The sequence below is a fragment of the Dendrobates tinctorius genome, unplaced genomic scaffold (assembly GCF_039654945.1).
Source record: "Dendrobates tinctorius isolate UK_male_01 unplaced genomic scaffold, ASM3965494v1 ptg000171l, whole genome shotgun sequence".
NCBI classification, from domain to species: Eukaryota; Metazoa; Chordata; class Amphibia; order Anura; family Dendrobatidae; genus Dendrobates; species Dendrobates tinctorius.
In genome coordinates this window covers 6687505-6703383 of record NW_027361838.1, presented here as the reverse complement: position 1 = coordinate 6703383, position 15879 = coordinate 6687505, and the positions used below count along the sequence as shown (strand labels likewise).

Here is a 15879-nt window from a genome sequence, read left to right as displayed (position 1 = left end):
CTGTCAATATGCTGAGTTATTTATCGTCTGTGCTGCTGACTTACTGTCGTATTTGGGGGTAGGGTGTCAAAAAACAGACCACTTGGAGGACCCTGAAACATCCTATTAAAAGTCCATCCAGCATAACCAGTGTCCATTGTGTGGTGCATTTGGGTGCTTTGTGACTCTTTTGAAAAGAGCCTTAAGAGTAATAATCATTTAAATGTTTATTTTGTATATCAATAGTACACATAAAAAGAAGAAACTTTGTAATATATCATCAGAGAAATCTGCTTCTTTCTCTGCTAATACTGATCATTCATTCTCAAAATTGTTACATTACTGAGGTAAGAGATGGCAGTTGGTGCCGATAAGATTCTATGTAGCCGGAAGGGGGAGGAGCTGTGCTTGTAGCGCCTCCATAGATTCTTAGTAGTAATTGCCATCTCCTCTCTCAGTAACGTAATGTTAGGTCTTCTCTGAATACACATTTTACCTGGGAATTGAGAATTTTGAAAATAAATTATCAGTTCAGGAGGAGAAAGAAACTGCACATAGGTATCGATTAGGTGTTTCATCCTCGCCCGGCCCTCTCAGAGCTCAGCTGACTGGTAGATAATGTCTTATGACACATTCTGCTGGATCTCACTTGCCGGGGCCTCAGAGTTCCTTCAGCATTTAGGGCATTGTTCACATACGTTTAGCGTTTATGAAGTCTTATTCACGGTTGACATTCACATTCTCAATTCACTGACTTAATTTATTGTAATAAAGTAGTCTGAAGTTGGAAGCAAATCTGCAGTTAAAGGTTAACAAACCATGAATAGCTTGATGAGACTTTAAAACACTGCGGAGTTGACGGCAGATTTTCTACTGCATCAATTAAATCCTGTATGGCTGTTCCCTTTGACTAGTCCCCCATCCCTTCAAAAATGGCAACCTTAAACACTCATTCACTTCAAAAGGCAATTTAAAGGGATATTCCTAACTTTGACATTGATGGCAAATCAATAGGACATACCAGAAGAGTCAGACAGAAGCCGGTCCCACCTCTGTAACCTACACATACGGGGAGGACATGGGACCACCACCTGGGGATAGTGCAGATCTACAGAAACAGCTGAGTGTGCCTACTAATGCATGGTAAGAAAACCAAATAACCTACAAGTGAAGTGATCAAGAAAAGCAGAGAGCACCATAGCGATTAATTCAATTAAGTGCTATCACATAACCCGTCACTACTTTCATTGCGGACTGCAGACATTTCCTTACAAAGGCACTCGGCCGCTCTTTTTCATCGCTTACATATACTCACAACTTGCTTTATTTAGATAAAAAATGACAGAAGCCGGCAGTGATTTCAAATGCAGTGAATATATATGATTTTATCAGCCTGTAGAAGTCGTGCTGCCGGCTGCCTTATAAGGCCTCCATTGCGGGGCTGGGAGCAGAGACAACATACTGTACATCTCACTTCCTAGAATTTGTCATTTAAAGGATTTGGAACAATTGAGGATTTATTCCCGGACTAGTTTCACTTATTACAAGCAGACCTGAAGGGTCCACCCAGCATCACCCCCAAACTACAGAAATCACAGCAGCCGACACATACGGAACACATCGGATCCACTAATGCCGCGCCGTATATCACAGTGAGGCCACGTTCAGTAGTAGTAGCCAAAACCAGGAGTGGGCAAAAAAGGCAGAAGCGGTGACGGGTTTCGATAACACGTTTCCTCTGATTGTTCCACTCCTGGATTTGACTACAAATACGGATGTAAAATACTGACCGTGTGAATGAGGCCTAATGTTGGATCTCTGGGCCGTTCAGCATATGACAATAACCCCCCTGGGCCAACAGAATGATTTATGCGCCGCCCAATATCGGGGTAGTGACAGATATCGCCTGCAGGGTAGTTGGCTGCAGTTCTGCACATCAATAACGGATATGTGACAAACCTTTTTTTATCGGATGAAGCTTTTTACCATGTAAGTCAATGAAACTAAGCTACGATGACAAATGTGGCCATTTCTACTACAAGTACAGAACAGTGGGGCGGCATATTAACACACGAGACGAGACCCTCGCCGGAGTACCACAGCCACCCAACCAGTCAGCCATGGGACCGCTACCAATTAAAATGTCAGAAATCCAAAAGGAACACCATAAATAATTGTCAACTTACAAAAAGTGATAAGATAAACCCAAGAAGAGAGGAAGTGCCAAACAAAATAAAATACTTAGAAATTTTATTATTCACAATTAAAATAGATCATGTCCAAGAAATTAATACAGAACAAGGCAGAGTGCAACTATCAACAATTAAATCAAGTGAACAGGTATACAGGACAGCAGAAACTCCACGTTAATGACAGTTTGGAAACATGTGACCACTAAGTACAAAACAATAAATCCATGTGGATATGAGACTAGTGGACTGAGACCAATATATGACAATTACTAAAGAATTCACAATTTATCATACAAAGTGCATTGTGCCGAGATATAGAATGCCATAATTCATAAAGTCATATAAAGTGCATCGTGCTGGGGTAGAAGATACTATAATCAGATAAACCTATAAGCCCATAAAATATGTCCACTATTTAAATGCCAAAGTGCCAGTAAAATGTGCTGTAAACAATACAGATAAGGGCCAATGTTCATAGGCAAGTCAAAGTGCAAAAAATATAATACCAAACTGAATATCTGAGGATAGTGGCAAGAATATAAGGACCCCGACGCGCGTTTCGCTGATGTCACTTCTTCCAAGGGGGCGCCAATTAAAATGTCAGTAGATAAGAACATACATTATTTCTCCAAGCAGCTTAATACAAATGTCACACACAGTCTTCTCTATGGCCTCCATTCTGATCAGCGAGCCAAGAACACCGAGAAGGTCTCACCCAAGAAGGGGAAAGAGGATGTACTCCTACGTGCAGTATGGGACATCTGCTCTCAGAGAACTACACACTTATACACATTCCCTGAAGAGCTTGCAATGCAGTTTTCTGCTGGCAGATGCACTGTAAGGCAGTGTTCACACAATATGATATAAAACCAGTTCTTCAAGTATTTTCCACAAATGCTGTAAAAACAGTCATCTTACTGCATTTTTGGAAAATTATGGCAAAAAAAGATGAATTGGAAACACATCATGGGTTTTGTCCAGGCCTTTAGTACAGATTACTTATTCTTAGGAAAGGTCAATATTAGAGGAGGTGCGAAACCCCAAAACCCCACCAATCAGCGGTTACCACAGTTATGCATCATGTGCCGAGACTTTTCAGGGCCTGCAGCTTAGGTCCCATTGACATGAATCCTAAGGCTAGGCCATCAATATTAAAATCGCACACAAGCCCTTTCGGCACATGGCTAATATTGTTCCAATCCTTTACTCATGTTCTTAAATATTTCAAAGCAACACTCTTAAATCTCTCCAGCAAACACTTGTGGGAACCCCGCATATGGGGTAAGTGACACAACCAATACTACATTTATAATTGGAGGTATTTGCTAATGCTGTTATTACACCTACTACATATTGGGATAGGATCTTTGAGATGGGAATACCCCTATAAGCTAGAAATAGACCACAGATTTTCTGTAAGTGAGAACAGCTGATGTCAGGTTTATCTTCCTATTTGGCGGCTACTCTGCTGTTCGGCCAAACATGCTTGTTTAGTAGCCAAATGACAGTCCTCCAAGAAAACTTTGGTCAACATTTTTTTGCTTCTTCTACACGATTTAGATCCTAAACTTATTAGCATGGAACTCAATCAATACAAGTCCAGGATTTCTGTAGCTCCATGTCTGATAGTCTGGCTTTTAATGCCCCCATACATTACATATAAGAAACCCTAAGGGTACGTGCACACGCTGCGGATTGGGGTGCGGATTTGGCAGCGCGGATTTTGTAAAATCTGCAGTTAAATCTGCAGGTCAAAAGACCTGCGGTTTTACCTGCAGATTGCTCTGCGGTTCAGCCCTGCGGTTTTTCCATCTCCACAATGGAGGAGATAGCAAACCGCAGCGGAATCCGCAGAAAGAATTGACATGTCAATTCTTTCTGCGGTTTCAAAACCGCAGGAAAACCAAGCGGAAAAATCCGCACCGTCTGCACTGTGGTTTTTTATTCCCATAGGGAATCATGGTACTGTACACCGCAGCAAAAACTGCTACGGACCCGCAGCGGCCGAATCCGCTGCGGAACCGCAGCAGAATCGGCAGCGTGTGCACACACCCTAACTGGCCAATTTTAGAGTGAATAGCCGACCATTGCTGTATATGGGGACTTCCAGGCTGTCCACTTTCGGGTTGTGAGAGTGGATACAAGTATTTGGTGGCTGGAATTTAAATGGTTTAATGGGGCGATATGCCAACTCAGATAATTCAATTTTCTTATAGAGGAGAACACAAGAGCCCTGGGAATAGCGATGCACTCATGTATATGGGGGGAGTTGAAAGAGATAGAGGTCAGCCAGCAGCCATATAAAATAAGTGGCCAGCTTTACTTTCCTGTTCAGAAAATTCTAGGGGCTTGACAAGCAAAATATCACAACATATTAATGAAGACATTACCTGTCAGTGAGGAATGCACAGATCAAGTTTTTAGCTTCTTTTGAAATGTCACTGTCCTCCGGGAATGTAAGCGAGTTTTTGTGATTCATGATCTTGCTATATGTACCAACTAGCGAGTCTGCGTAGAAAGGAGTGTCTCCTACAGAAAAAGAGCATTTGTCATACTGTTAGAGGTTTCCAAGCACAAACATTAACGGATCACTAGCATCTTAAAAAAGTAACACATTGAAGCTTAAAGGAGCCTTTCAGGTTTTTGGACCCCAAAGTAACATCATCACAGTAAAGTACCTGTAATGAAGATGAATTGAATGCCTTTATATCACAAATTCGTGTTTTGATTGTCTTGTGTTCAATCAACAAATTCTTATTTAATGAACTCACAAGTGTAAAAGCTCAGCCTGAACTTACAGCTCCCGGCCTCTCTCTCTCTTTAAATGCTTCTTATAAAATACACACTGTTCAGACTTACAATTATACAAATAGCTACACAGTGTTAACAGGCAAAAGGAGCCATCCTGCTGCTAAAGGAATGTGATCACCCTGGTTTGTGCGTTTCCTCTCCTGGAAGTAGATGCATTTTTACATAAAGCTCCGAGTTGGCAGCAAATTCCACCTTACCAATTATTGACTTCCGACACAATTCATTCCAATGGAAGTTTGGAGGTGAAGTGTTCTCGGTGCCAGATACGGCACATGCTGCTGCACGTTATAAAGAACGGGACCAAGAGACCCAAGACTCAGGCTGTAATCGGTATATCGTGGTGGCACTCAACCACGGAACTTACCTACAAGCATTTCATAAAGGAACACGCCTACAGACCACCAATCACATTCCCGTCCATAGTAACCATCTCCTCCTTGGGACTTTAATACTTCTGGGGAAATGTAGTCAGGAGTTCCTACAGCAGTGTCGCATCGTACCATTCCCTCCTGTATGCAAGATTGAACGTTAAATCACCTATGAATAATCCCTGATAACCAGAAATAGTAACATAATCCAACTCTCACTATCCTCCACCTTACCACTAACAAATGGATTTTAAAGAAAAAAAAAAAGCATATAAGAATAGATGCAAATATTACATTAGGGAGCTATTCAGTCTGCAGCAAAGTGATCAGATATCACGGATGGTGGGTGCCTGATTTGAGCATTAAACAACCGCCGATAGGTAAATACCACTGATCGGGGGTATACACAGATAGACTGGTCCATAGATGCGCAATGTATGGTTAGTACCCATAGGCTGCCGTTGTTTCGGCAGCATACATATGGTTTATTCACCATGATGGCATTAGATATTTTCTGCAGCAGAAATATTTCACCCACTGAACATGCGATTTGCTCGTTGATCGGCAGATGGTTACACTGCAGGGACCCTGGTTAACCGTAATCTTTCACTGTAAATGTATTTTCGTAAGGCTGAGGTCTGTGTCTAACAATGAATGAAGCAGCAGCTGCCGTTTCCCCTCAAGCAGGAAGAAGGGAAGCACCGGCAGCTGCGCTACATGGGGGCTGCTCCCCTCCCACACTGGCACCATCCCAGACAACATAGGTTTGCACAGAATCTAACCTGCCCCCAGGCCCCGTATGTTAGATCTAAATATCTGTATCTTAATAGGAGTTCTAGGGAACACTAAACGTTAAGATGAATTATGAAAGGGTGCAGGAGAAGAGCTTTCTGACACCCTCTTCAGAATTTACTGCATGATCCTGAAATAAATGTTTCTGTGGAAAACCAGCACGGGCAAAGTTACTGATGATCACTTCCATTTTTGGTTAGGGTACTAGAAGAGCAAATAACTTGCTTATCACTGATGTTCCCAACAATCCCAAGAACTCGAGCTCACCGACTGAATGGAGCAATGGTCCAAATTGAGACCCTCCATACATAATCATCGTACTGATGGAGAAAACCAAGTACAATGTTATCTATAACTGTCCGTCCCATAGACAATGAATGAGACCATCACCCCATTCTAGGGAACACCAGAGGCCCACTCTTCGATGCTTTGAGGGTCCCAGTCATCAAATCCCCAAAGCTCAGCAAGTTATCATCTACCTATGGATGCATTTACATTACAAATTTTAAAGTAAAAGTTAATGGGACTATTTTATTATTTTGCTTTTTTTCTTTTAAGACTGAGTGCAGACGGACTTTTTGGCCCTGCATTTTTCCTGCGGATTTCTTCCATTTTTCATGCGGTTTTTTGTGCGGTTTTCCACTGCGGTTTTCCCCCTGCGGATTTGGTGACAGGGGAGATGAAAAACCGCACAAAAGAAGTGACATGCTGCGGATTTTGTACCGCGGAAAAATCCGCAGCGTCTGCACAGCGTTTTTTTTTTTCATTGATTTTAAAGCTACTGTACATCACAATGCGGATATGCAACGTTTCTGCGCGGTAAAATCCGCTGCGGAACCGCTGCAAATCTGCATCGTGTGCACACAGCCTTACTGTCTGGGGAAAAAAAAATTCTGCATTGTGCCTTCTCTTGGTCAGTACTAACACTCCAGTACTGTTTTTATAAGCATTTCACTAAAACAGACATGTAGGAAGAGCTGCATAGTCAAATTCAACCATATCTGAGAATAATGGGTGACAATCAAAAAACAGGTTGTCAGAAAACCTATACAGCACATCCCCCTAATTGTCCTGCACTGTCACTGCATTAGTCCACAGATTTGGTTAGTATTCTGGAATAGATGGATTGCGGTGACAACTATAATGGCGGCCACAGTAGTCACCGAGTTCCTCACATGTGTGACCCAATTCTAACAGATTTACACATATATTGTGAGCAGCCAAGAAATGTGACTGATCACAGACTAACTAGTGAGCCAACTTACCGAGTTCATCTTCATACAAGTACCAAAATCGGCAAGTTTCACATGGCCAGACTTGTCAAGCAGCATATTGTCAGGCTTCACATCCCTGCAAGGCAACAGCCGGCATTAAATCATACAATTATTACATTTCTTTTTATCCGCGGCTACAGAATTTCTTCTCATACTTCCAAGATTTCACTTTTGGCGTATAGATGCAGCGCTTTCAGAAACTCACCTATGAATGAAGCCCATAGAATGAATGGCATCTAAGGCTAAGACCACCTCAGCTGTATAGAAACGTGCCCACTTCTCAGGAACGTCGTAGTTGCTCATTAAATTTACCAGGTCTCCTCCTGGCATGTACTCCATCACCATATACAGATACCGGTCGTCTTGAAAAGCGTAGAATAGCTGTGTAAGAGCAAAATACAGAAAATGGTCTTACTAAGAGAGGCGCCATAGGAAGCACAAAACCCAGTATGTGCAGACTGTAGGGCTCCACAGCCGGACAGCGCAGACACTTTTTTCCTTGTTCTTTTGCCTTTTTGTATGATAAAAGGGGTTATTGTCATCTGCAGGATCTTATCCCAATATGTACTGTATTAGGTATAATCATATCAGCAAATACCTCCAATTAGAAACGTAGTATAGTTCTTCAGATTCGCAATGTCGCTTATGACCACTAACAGCTAACGGTCATTATACGAGTGGTCGTGACCATGGATACTTAAGCTATTGCTATAGCCTGCACATGGGGTAAGTGACATAGCGAATCAGAAGAACTATACTACATTTCTAATTGGAGCGATTTTGTAATATTATGCCCACTACATATTGGGATAGGATATTTGAGATGGTACAAGATAAGTAGCCATCTCCAACAACTCCTGCTTCTAAGTGGTGCAAAAAATCAACATGACGGTGAGAGAAAGGCCCTGCAAAAGAAAACAAACATGATTTGTGAATGGGGGGGGGGATTGTGGTGTGTGAGCCTACATAAAAGGGTGTAATGGGGGGTCAGCAAAGGATAACATGATTATGGGGATACAGCTCTGCAGTGGGCAGCGCGATTGTGGAATGTTGCAGGCTCTAAAAAAAAAGGACTGCAGCAAGGGGAGGCACTACAAAGGGCAACGTGACACTGGGGGGGATACTGCAAAGGGCAACGCGACACTGGGGGGACACTGCAAAGGGCAACGCAACACTGGGGGGGATACTGCAAAGGGCAACGCAACACTGGGGGGACACTGCAAAGGGCAACGCGACACTGGAGGGGATAATGCCAAGGGCAACGCAAGATGGGGGGGGATACTGCAAAGGGCAATGCGACACTGGGGGAATACTGCAAAGGGCAACAACACACTGAGGGGATACTGCAAAGGGCAACGCGACACTGGGGGAATATTGCAACGGGCAACGCGACACTGGGGGAATACTACAAAGGACGTCGCGACACTGGGGGGGATACTGCAAAGGGCAACGCGACACTGGGGGGGGGATACTGCAAAGGGCAACGCGACACTGGGGGGGATACTGCAAAGGGCAATGCAACACTGGGGGAATACTGCAAAGGGCAACAACACACTGAGGGGATAATGCAAAGGGCAACAACACACTGAGGGGATACTGCAAAGGGCAACAACACACTGAGGGGATACTGCAAAGGGCAACGCGACACTGGAGGAATATTGCAACGGCAACGCGACACTGGGGGAATACTACAAAGGACGTTGCGACACTGGGGGGGGGGGGATACTGCAAAGGATAACGCCACACTGGGGGGATAATGCAAAGGGCAACGCCACACTAGAGGGGTTACTGCAAAGAGCAACGCGACACTGGGGGGATACTGCAAAGGTCAACGCGACACTGGGGGGATACTGCAAAGGGCAACGCGACACTGGATGGGATAATGCCAAGGGCAACGCGACACTGGAGGGGATAATGCCAAGGGCAACGCGACACTGGAGGGGATAATGCCAAGGGCAACGCGACACTGGGGGGGATACTGCAAAGGGCAACGTGACACGGGGGGGATACTGCAAAGGGCAACGCGACACTGGGGGATACTGCAACGGGCAATGCAAAAACTGGAGAAGGGAAAAGGAGTAGGGTGGACAATGCAAGTAGCATCCTGATAGAGGCACTGATGCGATTTCTCTTCCATAATTTATTGAAATTTTAAAACACAGATACAAAATTAATTAACAGCTTACAAATATTGGTTAGCAATACATTAGTCAGATCACAGTTGAGGTCATGTAGTCAGCCTCGTGAATAAAAATAGCGATAAACGACAGCACTTCCACTCGTGTTTCTAATACACACATTATAATCCCCTTTTACGCTATTAATCCTAGTGTAAACATTTCAAAATACAAAAGGAGAAAGACTTACTGCAATAACATTATAAACAGGTGAATGACAAGTGTCCACCATACCTGCACAACCCAAGGACTGTTGGCAAATGCCATAATATCTCTTTCTTCCCAGAAGAAGGCAGAATCGGACCTCTTTATCATTTCCAGCTTGCTTAGAAGCTTCATGGCGTACACCTTTCTGGATGACTTATGCCTTACCTTTAAAACAAGCAAATATATAGAACCAGTGATGTTTTTCCAGCTTTACAAAATCTTTTTATAACAATTTAATAACAGTATTGGTAACTGCACAAAAATTTTTTTTAGTGGGATCTGTCACTAGATTTTCTAATGCAAACTGATAAATAACTTCTTAGACCTGTTCAGGCCAGTGTACTTACTTTGAAAATAGCTGAGTAATTGCAATATTGAAATGAGCATTTTAAGTCTATTTAGAGTTTGACTTACAAAAACTGATTTTAAAAGGGAAAAGAGAATCTGCCACCAGGTTTTTGCCATCTAATCTGAAAGCAGCATAGTGTAGAGACAGAGTCCCTGATTCCAGCAATTTGTCACTTATTGGGCTACACCGTCACTGTTTTATCAGCAGGCTTGAGGAAAGCTCAGTTAGAGACGAAACGTCGCCTAGCCCAGACATGTGGGTTGAATAAATCCTGCACATTTTTTCTATCAAGAATATGGAGTGCTGCCTTCGTTTTCAAAACTTGTATGTTTTATCAGCAGGAGATTATCACTAGAGGACTACTAACCCCGCTGCCATGTAGTCCTCCATACACCGAAAGCTGCCAGTCAGTGGTGGGGGTGGGTTATACAGAGCTCATGAATATGGAAGACTACATGCAGCATTCATAGAATTGGTAGCAGAGAAAACAGTGATTCAGCCCATTAAGTGATATATCACTGGAACCAGAGTCTCTGCCCCTACATCATAAAGCTCTCAGATAGCAAAAACCTGGTGACAGATTCCCTTTAATACTAGGAAGGAAAACTTCCAAACCATATTACAAGCCATTTTGACAATAATTTTCAATGTAAATACACCAGCTTCATCACCTCTAAGAAATCTACTTGATAACGTATGCAGCTTTTATTGTGAAATCTAATTACAGATCCACTTTAAGAACGGCGAGGAAAAATAAAACGAATAAAGAAAGGACTAATTAACCATTCTGACTTGGACTTTTCCACAAAAAAAAAAAAAATTTACACCAGCATCATCAGGTCTAATGTTTATTCAGTAATGAATGCAGTGTGAATTGTGAAATTTATTGACCAATATGTATTAAGTTCATGGATGGAAGAAAATAAAATTCCAAAAAAGGACGATATAGCCAACTGATAAGTATTTTCAGAATAAGTGAAATCTGTTAACAGATCTGCAAATGACAAGCACAAATGTAAATTCTATGACTTTTCTGCAAGCGGAAGCGACCTACCAGTTGGACTTCACCAAAAGCTCCTCTGCCAATGACCTTGACTACTTCATAATCTTCAGCTTTCATGCGCAAGTCACGAATTTTACTTATTGTGTCCTTATCTAGAATCAAAAAGGGGGAAAAAAAAAAGTAAAAAAAAAAAAAACAACAACAACAGGGCTCAGTCACTCCACTCCACATGCTATTTTTAAGCAATTTACCAGGAAGATCACAACGCTGGAAGGGAGATGGAGAATTGGCAACATATCCCCCTCTTCTTATAATTAAATCCTGTGCTTTAATTTAAAACACGCAACTGGAATAACTAATTATTTGTATAAACCTGTCACTCTATAAACCAGAAAACATTTACAGATTCCCAGTGGGCAGATATTGTAGCTCCAAATTTGGTCATGGTTAAAAAGCGCTATTTTAATCCACAAGGGTCAACGCTGGCATGAGACTGTACGGAAAGTTCAGAATGCTAATGCTCAGCGCTAGTAAAGTGAGCGGCCAGAGCTTAATAAAATACTAACGGCAGAATTCAGGTCCAGGGCTTTCAGATTTTTTTTTTTCCCCCATCTTTCACAAATACGTTACTTATCTGATCTGTAAAGACTTGCTCAATCATCAGAGTCTGCCAAAAAAACAAGGATTCCTTCCACAAGTTAGAAAAGTGACAGATTAGAACAGAGTTGTTCCTGTAATTATGACGGCAGGAATGCAAGAATAAATGGAAATTAGACTGACAATATGTCAGAAATATTTTAAGCCAAAAATACAGAGAAGTCATAAGAGGGTTGGTCCAGCCGTGATGCACATTACACTGTAAACGGGATAGAATGCTCGAGAACAAGAAAAGACGACAGTCGTAGGACCGATCCTCGGCCACTCCAGGTCCTATGGTCTGGTTAGAATGCTCGAGAACAAGAAAAGAAGACAGTCGTAGGACCGATCCTCGACCACTCCAGGTCTGGTTAGAATGCTCAAGAACAAGAAAAGAAGACAGTCGTAGGAACGATCCTCGGCCACTCCAGGTCCTATGGTCTGGTTAGAATGCTCGAGAACAAGAAAAGAAGACAGTCGTAGGACCGATCCTCGACCACTCCAGGTCTGGTTAGAATGCTCAAGAACAAGAAAAGAAGACAGTCGTAGGAACGATCCTCGGCCACTCCAGGTCCTATGGTCTGGTTAGAATGTTCGAGAACAAGAAAAGAAGACAGTCGTAGGACCGATCCTCGGCCACTCCAGGTCCTATGGTCTGGTTAGAATGTTCGAGAACAAGAAAAGAAGACAGTCGTAGGACCGATCCTCGGCCACTCCAGGTCTGGTTAGAATGCTCAAGAACAAGAAAAGAAGACAGTCGTAGGAACGATCCTCGGCCACTCCAGGTCCTATGGACTGGTTAGAATGTTCGAGAACAAGAAAAAAAAAAAAAAAAAGACAGTCGTAGGACCGATCCTCGGCCACTCCAGGTCCGATGGTTTGGTGAGAATGTTCGAGAACAAGAAAAGAAGACAATCGTAGGACCGATTCTCGGCCACTCCAGGTCCAATGGTCTCTGAGCTTCCAGATCAAGGAACATCATCCCAACAGTCATGTGACCACATCAGCCAATCACTAGGTATAGCAGGTGACAGTTTTAGCCAACGGTTGGCTGTAGCAGTCACGTGTTGGGAAGTTGTTGCTGAATCAGAAAGTACAAAGAGCAGAGGTCGACCATAACATGCTTGAGTCTGAAAAGGCAAGCTGATCACAAAAATAAAAAATAATTTTTTCAAGTTCATAATATATGGTACAGCCATTGAGGGAGAAGTCGGCACGGCAGTCTGTAGGGCTTCTAATTAGCTTCCAAGTGATGTTGCAGTCACAGCCATCAGTCAGCACAGGGAAGGCAGGAAATCTGTGACTGCTCAGTGCGGCGCCCTGTTCAGATGACTGGAATGAAGCCGGGTGCAGCGAGATTAGAAGACCAATTTCAGCTTTCGCCATGGACAAATGCTTAAGCAACCAGCAAAGTTTCAAATTCTAACCTGTAGACTGCTGGATCGGAGCTTAAATAGCAAATCTGGACCTGACAGATTGCCTTGGAGAGATTAATATAAATATACATCTATACACCATGTAGAGATAATATTTATATATTAAAATCGCCTCATTTGTCCCTTTGTTAAACAGAAAAAATAAAAACAAGTGGAATAAAGACAAAGGGAAACAAGAAGCAATTTAATGTTTATATTTTTGTTTAAAAAAAGCATATCTTATAAACTAATTTTCTAAAATATATAGAATTTTTTCCCCCCACAAACTAACCAAAATTGTGGTATTAAATCACACATTATTTCCCTTTGTTAATGTTTTTACATTTTTATTTATTTTACCAACATTGGTTTTTAATGTTTATTTTTATTGCTATACAAGGCAATAAGAAGGCGATAATCACTGACAGGGCAGTCCAGGGCTTATAATTACCTTCCAAATGATTTCCGTATAGATATAGATATCAGTCATCTGTAAAAGCAGAAAACATTGAAATCAGGCTGCTCCCCCCACTTTATTTGTGTCGTCTGACCAGGATGCAGCATCGAGCAGTCACATTTTCTGCTTGAACCAAGCTGACACCATAGACACCAACATTTGGATGGTAATTCCAAGCACTAGACTGCCTGCCCTGCCTTTACTTTGAAATAGTGTATAAGGTAACCTGTCAGGGCAGAATCATCCAAGAATGTTTCAGTCCCCTAGGGGGACCAACAACCTGCAATGGCTTGATTGCAGTTACAATACTTCTGTATTGAAGTGGATAGTAAATAGTTTTATAGAGATGGCAGACCCCAGGGCTTTTATTAGGTCTCCGGCTGCAATTAAACAATTCTGCACTACACTGGTGCTGTGGGAAAAAAAAGGGGGTTTGGTGGCAATGGGCTAACACACCACTGTTCCAGCCCCTGATGAAGCTGCAAAAGCAGTGAAACATGTCAGTGAGGGTAGAGGGGATTTTGGAACATGACAAACCCACAGTACTGCTATAGTAGAAATGATAGTCTACCCTAATTGAATGAGGCCCGCAATAAACTAACTACGGAGTGATATAATTTTCATATTTTGTGACCTAGAATATAAAATGTGACATTATTTGAGAGGAGTGTCAAAACAGAATGTCAAAGAAGACTGGAGCTGCACTCATTGCCCCTCCGGGGACAGGAAGTCACCAGGGGGCAGAACTGCAGTTATTTACTAGTTTCTTGCATTACCGCCCCCTCCAGGATCAAAAATAATAAAAACTGAGGAAGATGCGAGTGCAGCAGCGGCACTCTGCTGTCTCAGTCACCACCGTAGCTTCTGTGAAAGAATAAGTCATTAGAGGGTGTCGATAGAAGCAGTGACACCAACACTGCCCCTGAAGGCAGCACTAGAAGCTGTGGGGCAGCACTTGTGCCACTCACTGCTTCTCTCACTTCATAGAATCGTAGAGTTGGAAGGGACCTCCTGGGCCATCTGGTCCAACCCCCTGCTCAAAGCAGGATTCACTAAATCATCCCAGTCAGATGTCTGTCCAGCCTCTGTTTGAAGACTTCCATTGAAGGAGAACTCACCACTTCTCGTGGCAGCCTGTTCCACTCATTGATCACTCTAACTGTCAAAAAGTTTTTTCTAATATCTCATCTGTGTCTCCTCCCATTCAGTTTCATCCCATTGCTTCTAGTCTTTCCTTGTGCAAATGAGAATAAAGTTGATCCTTCTACAATGTGACAGCCCTTGAGATATTTGTAGACAGCTATTAAGTCTCCTCTCAGTCTTCTCTTTTGCAAACTAAACAATCCCAAATCCTGCAACCTTTCCTCATAAGACAGGGTTTGCAGACCGGTCACCATTCTGGTCACTCTTTTCTGAACTTGCTCCAGTTTGTTGATGTCTTTTTTAAAATGTGGTGCCCAAAACTGGACACAATATTCCAGATGAGGTCTGACCAAAGAGGAGTAGAGGGAAATAATGACTTCACGTGATCTAGACTGTATGCTTCTGTTAATACATCCTAGAATTGCATTTGCCTTTTTTGCTGCTGCATCACAAAGTTGACTCATATTCAGTTATCTATTAGTATACCCAAGTCTTTTTCACATGTGCTGTTGCTTAGCCCTATTCCTCCCATTCTGTATATGCTTTTTTCATTTTTATTGCCCAGATGTAGTACTTTGTATTTTTCCCTGTTAAAAACCATTCTGTTAGTTGCTGCCCACTTCTCCAGTTTATTTAAATCTTTTTGAATCCTCCCTCTCTCTCTTCTCTAGTATTAGCTATCCCTCCTAGCTTTGTGTCATCAGCAAATTTAATCAATTTACCCTCAATTCCTTCATCTAAATCGTTGATAAAGATGTTGAACAATACAGGGCCCAGAACAGAGCCCTGTGGTACCCCACTTGAGACATTCTTCCAACTGGATGTGCAGCCATTTACAACCACTCTTTGGGTCCGATCACTAAGCCAGTTATGAATCCACCTAACAGTTGCCTTGTCCATTCCATACATTTTTTCAATAAGGATTGTGTGAGATACTTTGTCAAATGCTTTGCTGAAGTCAAGATATACTATATCTACAGCATTTCCTTGATCCACCCAATCAGTGATTCCGTCATAGAAGGAAATTAAGTTAGTCTGACATGACTTATTAGTTACAAACCCATGCTGACTCTGTT

General features: G+C 42.4%; 1 protein-coding gene across 2 annotated transcripts in view; it reads right to left on the bottom strand.

Moving 5' to 3' along the window:
* ROCK1 (Rho associated coiled-coil containing protein kinase 1) overlaps window positions 1–15879 on the bottom strand; it is a 173321-nt gene that overhangs the window by 93031 nt on the left and 64411 nt on the right. For both annotated transcript variants that reach the window (XM_073550864.1, XM_073550863.1), the window contains exons 3-8: window positions 11204–11304; window positions 9828–9965; window positions 7622–7797; window positions 7408–7492; window positions 5347–5491; window positions 4562–4700 (exon numbers count right to left, since the gene is read on the bottom strand). In XM_073550864.1, coding sequence (XP_073406965.1) covers window positions 4562–4700; window positions 5347–5491; window positions 7408–7492; window positions 7622–7797; window positions 9828–9965; window positions 11204–11304 — 784 coding nt within the window. The remainder of the gene's footprint in view (window positions 1–4561; window positions 4701–5346; window positions 5492–7407; window positions 7493–7621; window positions 7798–9827; window positions 9966–11203; window positions 11305–15879) is intronic.